The sequence below is a fragment of the Carica papaya genome, chromosome 3 (genome assembly GCF_054855325.1).
Source record: "Carica papaya isolate Zhongbai chromosome 3, ASM5485532v1, whole genome shotgun sequence".
Taxonomy (NCBI): Eukaryota; Viridiplantae; Streptophyta; class Magnoliopsida; order Brassicales; family Caricaceae; genus Carica; species Carica papaya.
Window position 1 is genome coordinate 1891039 of NC_142311.1, and position 13350 is coordinate 1904388.

The window sequence follows — 13350 nt, forward strand, 5'->3', positions numbered from 1 at the left end:
TAACCATTTGATTATTTTTCTGAAAAAAAAAAAAAAAAATCATGAAGTAATCACGAATGTATCGGTGTGTTATCTTTTCCCACCAATGTTAAACGACGTCGTATCTATCTTCAACCCCTCTTCATAAACAAAAGCAGACAACTCCCCCCAACCCATCTGCGAGCCACCATTTCAAGGGGGAGAAATTTTGTAGTACGAAGAAAATAGGGGTTTCCGGAAGTGGGAGCTCTGGTAATAAACGAGACTAAAATAAAGAAGACGAAGGATGTTGTACAGAGGGTAAGAGAAAATGTTTACTTACTCTATCTTTCGAGGTTCTCTTCTCCGCAGATTTTATTGTTTTTGTTTCCTAGTTCGCGCAGTTGGGTGTTGTCGGGTTGTTTGCTTTTCTTCCCTTATTTTGAATGCTTCTTCCCTCATTTTCTCCCAAAATTCTGTGATTTTCATCTGATTTTATAAGTTAATTTGCTATTTGGTCGTTAATCCGATTTTCTCAAGGCATGTGCTTGTATTTCTTTATCTTAGGTTATTTCTTCACGTTTGAATAGCTTAAAACCTCAAAGATATAGAGACTTCTCCAATGTAATCGACTTAATATTTTATTTTATTTTTTTCAAGAAGAGGGGATTTCCTTTGGATTATGATTTGTGAATCGTGTAGCTCTATCATTACCAGGTAAGGCTTTTAGGGTTTTATATAATGGTGGAGAAGAACCTAGCACATCAATAAACTGAAAACTAATATTAGCTAAATACTTCTTTTTTCAATTGGTTGTTTGCTTAATTTATTCTTTACTTAATTTAATCTTAGTTTACCAAGTGGAATGCATCGATGCTGATTGTGTTATTTACTGCCGAGAGCTTGATATGACAGGTGATTCTGTGGATCACTTTAATTGACATGAGCTAACAGGGAGGACACAATTATTAGTGGGTAATCTATAAACAAGGGTGAATCTAATTACTTTTATTTAGGCAGTTAAGACTATAGATGCTACTGGTAAACAATATTCTGATACGAGTTTGTGTAATTGCTCGTGTACTTATCAGACTATATAGCTTGTTAATAGGTGATGCTACCAGTTTAAAGCTCAAAATGTTCCGTAATTGTTTGGCCTCCTACTTGGGAAGATGTTCAAAGGCAATCTTATCTTGTTAGGATGCTGTTGATACTGTGGGTTTCTCATAAAGTTGGATCTAGACCTTGAGAATTCACCACTAATCAGTAGTGACTCCAGGTCCTATCAGTTTAAGTTGGAAGTCACTAAACACAAATTATGTCTGTCCTTTTTTTTTTTTGAAATAAAAGTGTGGAGTTGTATTGATGTTAGAGTGCCAAGGGGGCACAGCCCATTTACAATGTATTTACAAGTCGATTAAACTATCGACAAAAAAAATCAAAATCATCAAGACAATCGATGTTATGACCCAAAATAGTGAAACCAACAATCAATGAGTTTATTAAAATCAAGTTCTATTCCTTCAAAAGCGCAATTGTTTCTCTCTTTCCAAAGGACCCATATTATGGTGAGTGGAATTAATCTTAACATTTTCTTCTTGCTGCTGAAGCCTTCCCATGCTAGGAGTTCAGCATGAATGTTGTTGTTCATGACCCAAGACAGCCCCATTAGACTAATAATGGTGTACAAACTATGTCTGTCCTTGTTGTGGGATGAAAACAATCTCTGAATTGTTTTGTCTTGTTTGATTTCGTATCAATATCGAAGAAGCTTGCAGAAGTAATGTTTTAATTGGGGCCAAAAATGCTATTTAAAACTATCTTTACCTGAGAAAGTTTTTGCTCTTGCCCTGGAACAAGGTGAAGAGTTTGCTTGGTCAGGAATCAGGACAGGCCTGAATGGTAAATATAGACCATCCAGAAATGCCTGATCCGTGATACTAGGTTGAGGTGTTTCCTCCTTCAGGGCACAATCAGCAGGAACTGAAAATAGTTGACTTGGATTTAGTTTTTATATGCTACAAACATATGTAGGTATTAGAACATTTGGTGAAAGATTGAAATTTTTGGAGTATGATTTGTTTTATCAGTTCCAACTTTAATGCTTAATTCAAAGTTTTGGTTATTTGCTTCCAGATCACTGTGTCATAAACTTTCTTTAGTTTTAATATGAGTAGCTTCTATTATTATTGTAATGTTCAAGAGAAAGTTAACTTCTGAAGTACAAAAGCAAATTCCACCTGGATACCAAGAGGGAACCTTGTTGACTTGTAGTTTAATTCCCTTACATATGTTCCATAATGATGAGAGAGTTTAATCATTTTTATTATGTCATATGGATGTTTCTTTTGGTCATGAAGCATTTTCAATATATTTGTGATAGAACATATTAGTATGTCTTTGATTAAATATTGACTCTGCATTTGATGCTTTAATGGCTTATTGGAACTGAAGTAGATACGTTGATGGTCCTGATGGGCGCGAAATGGGTGCAAAGCGTCAACGGGTGATTGATCAGGGTTCTTCATTTTATGGAACTCCTCCAGGACCAAGTTTTATTTACAATCCACCCCCTTATGGATATGTCAACCAACCTCCTCCTTTCCCTGTTGTTCGACTTCGTGGTCTTCCATTTGACTGCACAGAAGCAGATGTTGCTGAATTTTTTCATGGATTGGACATTGTTGACGTCCTTTTTGTACACAAGAACAACAAGTTCACTGGCGAAGCTTTTTGTGTTTTAGGGTATCCTCTCCAGGTCGACTTTGCCCTTCAGAAGAATAGGCAGAATATGGGCAGGAGATATGTTGAGGTTTTCAGAAGTAAGAGGCAGGAGTATTATAAAGCCATTGCAAATGAAGTATCTGATGCCCGTGGTGGTTCACCTCGCAGAAGTAATCCAAGGTCTAAATCTTATGATGAGGGGAAGGACTCAGCTGAACATACAGGTGTCTTGCGATTGAGGGGCTTGCCATTTTCAGCGGGCAAGGATGATGTAATGGAGTTCTTCAAAGATTTTGATCTGTCGGAAGACTCGATTCATATCACTCTGAATTCGGAGGGAAGGCCAACTGGGGAAGCATTTGTTGAGTTTGAAAGCGCCGAAGATTCGAAAGCAGCAATGATCAAGGATAGAATGACTCTTGGGAGTCGGTATATAGAGTTGTTCCCTGCATCACAGGAGGAACTAGACGAAGCAGTTTCAAGAGGACGGTGATTTTTTCTTATTATATATTTGATGTTTCGTACTTGGTACGATCTGTTTGTTCAACATATTTGTGGGATTTTTTCTACTAGATTTTCCTTTCAGCCTGCTGCAATTTATCCTTTTTTAGCAATTGTTACGAGGAGTTTTGTGTGATGTTCTAAAATAATAGTGATAGTTATGCATATTGAACGAGTTCATCATTTCCTTGTCTCTGCTGATCCTAGTGCCGGCCTCTTGTTCATGTACTCAAACTCTGGAATCTGGAATCCGGAATTTCATCATTTCATCATTTAATTTATTCATTATCTTTACAAAAATTAATTTAAAACTAAATTGTGTTATACAAAAACAACTTCATAAAAAATATATATTATTTCAAATAAATTTAACTCCAAAAGAAAATCCCCATATTCTAAATCAAACTTCAAGTTCAAAAAGTGCCAAAACCCAAATACACAAATGTAATTTTTCTGCTGTAATTATTATGTTCATATGGAACATGGCATGAAATTGTCAAACAGTGAATATAAATAAACAGAGTGTACAAATAGTTAAAACCCTAGTTTTAGGATCCCCTGACAGGTACTGAAAATGTTTTGAGTCTGACCACCTGGTGAATGCACACCTTATTATATATAATACAGAAATAGACAAATATACATATTAATTCAATAATATTTAATTAGGAGAATCTTAACTACAATTAACTGTTCCTTGATTACATAACCACAGTTGTATACATGTATGTACACACACACACCCACATAAGAAATTCCACTTCAATTAATTCAATAATACTGAGTTTTATATATATATAATTATATAGTAGACATAATACATTCAGATGTGACCTGATTTAATATCTACTCACTTTATAACTTTTCCAAAAGTTTGATTGGAAAAAAAAAAAAAGAACCAATTATTAAGTCAATGAATATCTTTGATTAAACTAACTTAACTTGAATAATAAACCCTAATTATGTGACTAAGCATAATCATAGGAGACAACAAAGGAAATTATGGGGAATATTTCCGGGCAACGGGCAGCCTGCCCTAATTATCCTAATTCAATCCAACCTAATTTATAACTTTTAATATTATTACACACAAAATTTTCAAACAAAAAATCTCCCTCTCTTCAGCTTACTGGTCTTAGGGCAACGGGCAGACCTGCCCGGATAATCCCCAATCAATATAACTTGCAGAATTTGAGAAGCCCGTGAAATAATTATCTCCCCTCCTCCGTCTCTCCATCTAGGGTTTTTATTGGGGCTTTTCCAGCTCCCGTATTAGGTGGGTGTTTCTCCTCTTCTCCTTCTTCTTCTTCTGGTTTTTTTCTTTTTTTTTTTCTTCTGTCATCTAGGGTTTTCTGCTTTGATTCTGTGATCTCTAATTATTCGAAGGGAGGGTAATTTGTTTCTTTCAAATTATCATCTGGGTCTGGTTTCATTTTCTGCTAAGCTTGAGCTGTGAGCTTGAAATTAAACAGTAGAGGGTCGTTTGGCTTTTTGGTTTGGTTTTTTACCACTTTTTTTTCAGTCAAATTGAATAGCTTTTTGCTTTAAAGTACTCCACTAAGCCCTTCTATAATAAGTACTTATGTAGCTTGTGCACTTACGAAAGTTTTTAGTCTCTTCTTCTTGCCAGTTGCTGAAGTAGTACTTGAAGTAGTACTCTTCTTCAACCTATACACACACGCACACAGATATATATATATATATATATATCAGACGCCAAATATGGCACCTTCTTCAAGTAGAGTAACCAGGAGGAGGACAAAAGCAAGAAAACCAGCAAAAACGTCAGCACCATCGTCATCATCAAAACCAAGGAAGAAGACGACGAAAACAAGAGGAAGAATCCAATGCAAGAAAACTACTAATCAAGCTCGAGAAACACCGTTACTGGAGGATATGCCTTGCTGTTGTTCTTCAACCGCAAGCTCTGATAATCATCACAGTAACTTGTCAATTACGAAGATAGGTCAAGTTGACCATGACGATGATGTCTCTTCATCAAACGGCTGTTCTACCCCGAAAGCTCAGAGGTTCAGAATACCGGCGATTGACACGTGTCCGCCGGCTCCGAAGAAAAAGAGAGTCATCTCAAATTGCTCCACCTTGCAGAGAAGACCCATTGCTTTTTTCGCTCCCCCAGATTTAGAGCTCTTCTTCTTCTTTGCAAGAATTCAGAACATCTCAGTCTGATCTCGATCAATCCTCATATTAGATTATTTTATATATACATATATATATATATACACCACTGGTTTAAGAGGTGATGTTTGTGACTTCCTCCTTATCCTTTTTTTTTTTTTAGTATTAGTTTCTTTGTGTTGTTAATTTCGATCAACAGTGAAGTATAGAGTGTGTGATTAAGAGATTGAAGTGATGAAATTAGGATTTTCTTTTTCTAGTTAATAGAATCGGTAGATTATATTATTTTACTATTAGCCCTGCTAATTAAATTTTTTTTTAATTAGTTGGGGTTTTTCTTAAATTTCGTAGGGTATATATAGTGGTAATTATCAATTTAGCTGGGGTTTGTCCCACTAAATTTAGTCTTAATAATTAAATATCAAATTGTATTTCTGACTTTTTCGAGTGCAATGTAAGGGGTGTTTTATTGAGTGTGAATTTAAATTAAAGTCTGCCTTTTAATTAATTTATTTATTTGATATTTATAAGTCAAAATGATATTTTTATCAACATTACAAATATTTATTTCATAATTAAGATGGTTATTAGTGTTCATGTATATATATATATATATATATATGTAAATAATTTTTTGAATTATATGTATATATATATAATATAAAAGAATTGGGAGGGGGGGTGGTAAGATCATGTTGTCAGATTTATGCGTGTCTTGGTGTCCGAGCGGAACCCAACATCTACAAGGGAATCCAATGAAACGACTCGTGCGGCTTGTGATCATTGTCACGTAAGGGAATCTTATGAAATTTTTTTACATTTTACTTTAAATTTAATTAATTCAAATTACTAATTATAATTAATTAATTAATTATATATATATATATATACACACACACATACATATATGATATTTGTAATTTAAAATTAATTTTAAAATCATTGATATATAATTGAATTCAATTATTGATACCCAATTGGGCACCTTTTATAATTAATAATGTAGTTTTTTTTTTTTTTTTTTTTGAAGAAGAAGAAGCATGCATATTCTCAATAATCATTTTTCATTTATTGGTAAGGCGTAATAATAATTTTTCATTATGTGATAGCTTTTTATACAAATACCATTCATAAACCTTGTAGCTATATATATATATATATGCGTGTGTAATAATTATGAAACGACAGTCACCTCTCGACCATACTATCTAGCTTTACTTTAATTCAATATGGTACTATACTTAATTTCAGTAACGTGTAGGCACCTATATATATAGATATAATATCAATATGTTTTTTGTTCTTATCAGAATTTATTGGGATTATATGTTAATGATTATTTTGTTTGATATAATTAAGTAATTTTCTTCAACAATTGTAATTTACTAGAAGAAGGAAAAGGGTATCAATTTAGTCAGTCAAATAACAAGTATATATATGTACACACACACATATATATATATCTATTAGTATTTATAAAAGAAAATGTAATTTGTAAGATCTAATATTCTTGAAATAAAATTGTAATTAAATAATTACAAATGATGGGTTAAGTTGAAATTATTATTATTTTTTAAAAAATGTATAATTTATTTAACATAAATAATATTTTTTTTTTTTTTAGCGATATAAAAATATTTCAACCATTTATTATTCCAATTGAATTTTATTTTGAAAGGGAAATAATAAAAAAATAAAAAATAAAATGAAAAAAAGAGTCAGCATCGAAGTCTAAGTCCAAAATAAACCTTTTATATATGGAAACCCTAGTGGGCTATCCACCATATGCATGTTATAGGGGGTGCATGATGATGTATAAATCTGAACTGGGTTGATGTAAAATGATGGGATTGCCTTAAAAACATATACATATATGTGTGTGTGTGTGTATCTATATATATATATATATATATATATATCAACCCTAGTTACAGCCGTGCATGATTATGTGTATGTCAGAACTGGGTTGATGCTAAATGATGGGATTGGCTTAAAATATATACATACATCAACCCTAGTTACAGCCCTAGTGGCTCATAAAGCTTTAGCTTTCTTTTAACATGATGTATGTGTGTATGTATATATGGTGTGTGTGTGTGTGTGTGTGTATGTATATATGTGTGCGTATAATAAAGAGGGGAATATGTGAAAGGAACTTGTCGCCTTCTCTTTCAATGATGAGTTCCCTTTCTCTCTGTGAGGACCCTTTATCACACCATCGTGGCCCCTTCTTTGTTGGACATGATCATGTCTCTCTGCATCTTCTTCAACTTTTTACTACTTTTAGTTACGCCTCCATCAATCCTGTTTCTGTATATATGTATATATATATATATATATACATCTACATCTGAATATACACGATCATTCCATGTGCACAAACACACACACATATGCAATAATCTTTTCTCATCATAGTCATGAAATGGATCTCCATATATACATAGATATATATATATATGTTTGCTATAACTATTTTTTACATGTAATACTTTAAAAAAAATCATATTTCATAATGCATTAATAAATATTCTAATAAAATTACATGTAATACAAATTTTTAGTGAAAATATATGAAATGTATTGTTTACAATTCAAAATTACTACAAAGATTATCGTAAAAGTAATAATTATTCAGTTAAAAAAATTATGATTATTTAATATAAATTTAATTATAAATTTACATTATTAATACGAAAAATTATACCTTTGAAAATAATAATTACAAAATTACCTAAAAATAGAATAAATTAATCCAAAAATATCAAAATTATTGAGAAAAAAATTAAAAAAACAATGAAATTATATTTTATAAAAGATAAGCTATTGCAATATTCTGTATGTATATATATATATATATATAGTCTTAGAACACTGTTTTAGAACTTGCCTTTAGAAAGTGTGAAAACAATTTAAGTACCAATCAGTAACTACTCCATTATATTCAAAAGTGCAATTAACCCAATAATATATTTTAACCTTAAAATTAATACACACACACACACACACACAAGATGTTGTATATATGTAGCTACCTAGAGGGAGTATATATATATATATATATACACATGTATGTATAGGAGTATATATATATATATGTACATGTAATTTTATTTTATTTTACCATAAATAAATATAATAGAGTTGATGTCTGAGTCAGCTCCTAAAGTAAGAGGGGTTCTTTTTGGCTTTACCAACTTCAATGATGAATTAAAAATCTAATCAACAGGCATAATTTACTTTCATAAGTATTAAAGTTAATTAATTTAATTTCTTATTATAAAAACCACTAATTAATAATTAACTTTTCTAGAATCCGAGGTTGCTCCACTCCTTCCATAGTAAAATTTAATTAATCTTTAATTAATTAACTCAGGCGTATTACTGCAGTAATTTCCATTAATTACACAATTATATTTAATTATTTCTCATTAATTATAAATCACTAGCATAGAATTTTTGGGAGTTGGAGTCGAAGGCTTTAATGGTTCATGCATGGCGGTGTTTATTTTATTTTTTCAAAAGTTCTTTTTTTTTTTTTTAACTACACCCCTTAGTTTTTCTTATAATCATATAATTACCCCATATATATATATAAATTATTGCGTAATTTAATTAAGAATTATCGTGATCTCAAACTATAATACATACATACATATATATATATATGTACCTACATATGCATGTTCTAAGTAGGTTTATAAACACTAGATAAAGGGCTTATCTTATTACTTTCAGCATATATTTCCACCACCACAAACCCTTTAATTAAATAAATTCATTTCTTTTTTCTCTTTTATTCAATTTTTTTATTTTTTTAATTAATTTTTTTATTTTTCACATAAACCCACTTAAGTTCCTAAATCACAAACATGTTTAAACCAGGTTAATTATTCATATAATTTAATTAATTATTATTTTCATATAATTTTCCCCACCACAAACCCTTTAATTAAAAATTCATTTTTTTCTTCTCTTTTATTCAATTTTTGGAGTTTTTTTTAATTAATTTTTTATTTTTCACATAAACCCACTTAAGTTCTTAAATCACCAACATGTTTAAACCAGGTTTATTATTCATATAATTTAATTAAGTATTATTTTTATATAATTTATTCATATAATTTCCACCACCACAAACCCTTTAATTAAAAATTCGTTTTTTTTTTCTTTTTTTATTCAATTTTTGGAGTTTCTTTTAATTAATTTTTTATTTTTCACATAAACCCACTTAAGTTCCTAAATCACCAACATGTTTAAACCAGATTAATTATTCAAATAATTTAATTAAGTACTAATTTTATATATTATAAACGAAGAGTTGAAATGGAAGACAAGAACAAATTTTAAGAAAAAGGAATCCTAGGTTTTGGAGAAAAGGAGTAAAAAAAGAATTTGATGAATTTAATTTAAGCCCTAAAGGACGGTGGGCCGACGTCGAGAGTTGTTTTTTTTCTTTTGGGCTTTAACTTCAAAAAGCATTATTCGCCATTTTTGCTTTGCTTTGCTTTCATGTCTCCTCTCCTTTTGCTAACTAAGAGGCTGATTCACTTCAAACCAAAAGAAGAATATGAAGAAGAAGAAGAAGAAGAAGAAGAACAACTACTACAGTTTTCACAGCCTTTAATCAACTGTAAACATTGACCCAGAAAAACAAAAGTAGAGAAGAATATATTATACATAGATATATATATATGTCCCAGTGTGTTTGTGGGTGTGCGTGTATACTTGGGTATATATTGTAAGAATGTTTTTCTTTATGTGGGTTTTTTTTTTTTTTTTTTCTGAACTCCAAATTTTGGTTTTTGATTGCATTACATTAAGGTAAATTGCCACGTTCAATAACTTATAAAAATTTATCTATTTACATACATATATATATGTCGACCAACTACTGGTATGTATGCATGTATATACATATATATATATAGATGTATACCCGCATCTATAATTGACATGCATCACTTGTATCTAATTTTTCACAACTTATCATTTTTCTTATTTTCTGTATCATGAAGAAGACATAAACTTTGATTTTCGTTTATGCTGTCAACGTCTTTATTGGATTTTGTAACCAAGAGCAATTTCGATTTCAGCAAAACTAATTGACTATTACACCAAGCTATATATATATATATATGTATATGCGAATTAAGAATATATATTATTAACGAGGTGGGCTAACTGCTGCCTTTCTCTTTCAAGTACATATATCATGTATAATATATATATGCTTTTGGTTAAAATTGCAACCAAGCTGCAAAAACTGGTTTTTGCCACATGTACGTATGTACATACTATAAAGATATATATATATTTATATCCAGAATATACAGAATATGTATACACATATATATATATATACACATACACACAGAGAGAGACAGATATATGAAAGGCTAGCTTTCTGGATTTATTTAGGTAAATCCTTTTCTTTTGTGTAATGGATCAGAAAGGAAAAAAGACTGTTGTTTTAGGAAGATTCATGATCTTGTTTTGAATAATATAAGAATTGAAGCTTGTTATGCTTTGATTCTTGACAGTGTTTTCTTCCTCGCTTTTCCCTTTGGATTTACGTGTGAAGGATATTCGACACCTACATGCACGTATATATATATATATATATATATGTATATTTATGTGTTGTATGCCATCAAAAGGCTAGTTATAAGGGCAAAATAGCTTCGAGTCGGTCTCGTTGCTTTATCTTCTTTAATTGCAGTCTTCACATTCTTCCTCATAAATATTCCAGCTCATACATCAGAAACATATATATATATATATAAATCTAAAAGAGATTCATATATATATATATATATATATATATATAGGATGAGTGAGTTAGATTATTAATAAATAATTGAAAAGAGTCGATTGAGTAAAATTAGTAAGATCCCTTGGATGATGATATCTCTAGAAATCAAAAACATTTTGAGGTTTAACTTTTTCTCAGGCATTTGTTGAATAAAAGCAAGAAGTGGGTCGGCTCTTGCTCTAATATTCTCATGTATAATTTTACAAAAGCAATCCTTCAATTCCTTCCTCTTTTAGACTGCACCAGGGATTTACTTTAACAATATACTTCTCACACTAACCCTTTATTACTATATATATATATATATATTTACACTCACACACACGATATTAAAAGGTATATATCATAGATGCATGTCAAGATGACATGAATATTCAACTTCCTTTTTTTGTTTATCCAACTAAACCACGCTTTCTTTTCTTGTATATTTCCCTCCAAATATCCATTTTGATTGAAAGTATCATAATTTAAGAATAACAAAGCTAGCAGGAATATGCGTATATATATATATATAATCTAAAGTACTTTAGTTTACTAGACAATTGATTTCTCATTACCATTTTTCCTTTTGGATTGATCCATTGGAAAAGTTTTACCAACGTGTATAGTATATACCCCATTCATTATTCTCACCTCTACATATTTTACATCTTACTCATCATTTGATCATAAGCAAATCACAATAATATACATCTACATATACGCACACACATAGTACATATATGTTTAATTATATGTATACCCACATCATATTATTGTTATTTCATCATCAATACAGTGTTATATATTCTTTTTCTTTCTCTGATCATCAGTATTACTCATGAAAATTATAGAAAAGGGAGTTCTTTTGTTTGATTCCTTGTTGTTGAATTTATATCCTTTTTATATTTCTTTCTTGATCATTTGCTTTTCTCTTCTTTGTATGACATATAAAGAAAGAAGATTGCCTCACCTCACCTCACCCATATTCTCCATCCATCTTTTATAGTGTGTGTATGTAATACATATAATATAATTTACTCGTATCTATATGTTACATATATAAAACCTTGGCCAGCCTACTCAAAAAAGGCTTACTGTAAGGTTGGACCCAGTTTTTGTGTCAAAACAAGGTGGTCCATCTGGAACAACCCAAGTTAGCCTGAGTCAACTCAGTTGCAGCCTCCCACTCGAAGGGCAAATCAGCTTGGCCGCTGTCCAGCCCACTCAAAATGAGGCTTTCCATAGATTGGGCCGAACCACTGGTCTCAAAACAAGGTGGTCCATCTGGAACAGCCCAAATGAGCCCGAGTCAACTCAGTTGCAGCCTCCCACTCGAAGGACAAATCGGCGAGCCGCTGTCCAGCCCACTCAAAATAAGGCTTTCCATAGATTGGGCCGAACCACTGGTCTCAAAACAAGGTGGTTCATCTGGAACAGCCCAAGTGAACCCGAGTCAACTCAGTTGTAGCCTCTCACACGAAGGACAAATCGGCGAGCCGCCGTCCTTAGATTGGGCCGAGCCACTGGTGTCAAAATAGGAGATTTAAAAAAAAAAATTACTATATTTAAAAATATTTAACATGCACCTCATAATTTTATTATTTTAAAAAATAGTAAATAAAAAAGTTAAAAATTAAAAATACTGTACATTTATTATACGCATCGATCCTCAGAGAAGCGAAATTTATTACCTTTGGAAAAAACCACCACAGTTAATTTTTATTTTCCCCAAAAAAACAGTCAATAGTCAAGAGAGCTTGATGACGTACGATGCAAACGTAATGACAGTAAATAACTTTTTAACTTGGCAGTAAATATTTACTATTAAACGACAAAATTTTATTTGATTTTTTAAAGAAAAACTTGAAGATGAAATAACAAAGGCAAAGCCAGATCACGAAAAGAAACAAGAGTGCAAATTGCCACGTCGTCAAATACTCTTTTGTCGTTTTGCGAGGACGTGGTCCCCACTTTTTATGCCACGCGTTTGCCGTACTCTACCCGGCAAGTGCGTGTCACGTGGAGCTCGAATTCTATTTTTTATTTTGGCGGATTTATGTTGGGACTATGATATCATCACCCGCCAAGGATTTACGCAACCCATGTTGTAATGTTTGAAAGAGTTTAATTTATTATTGTAAAAAATTAATTTACTTATTATTATTATTATTTAATAACAAACCCTTATAAAATAAAATTAGTGTATTTAATATTAATTTTAACAGCGAGTT

General features: G+C 31.3%; 1 protein-coding gene across 2 annotated transcripts; it reads left to right on the top strand.

The window, feature by feature from the left end:
• The first annotated feature begins 120 nt into the window (after positions 1 to 120).
• On the top strand, positions 121 to 3366 carry LOC148266593 (RNA-binding (RRM/RBD/RNP motifs) family protein). 2 transcript variants are annotated; one of them, XM_088214988.1, is made up of 2 exons: positions 121 to 279; positions 2413 to 3366. In XM_088214988.1, the coding sequence occupies exons 1-2, from the start codon at positions 266 to 268 to the stop codon at positions 3173 to 3175; spliced, it is 777 nt and encodes a 258-aa protein (XP_088071114.1). In that variant the 5' UTR covers positions 121 to 265; the 3' UTR covers positions 3176 to 3366. The 2 variants fall into 2 exon arrangements, with proteins under 2 accessions (XP_088071114.1, XP_088071115.1); XM_088214989.1 differs by having other exon boundaries at positions 2416 to 3366.
• Positions 3367 to 13350: the final 9984 nt, after the last annotated feature.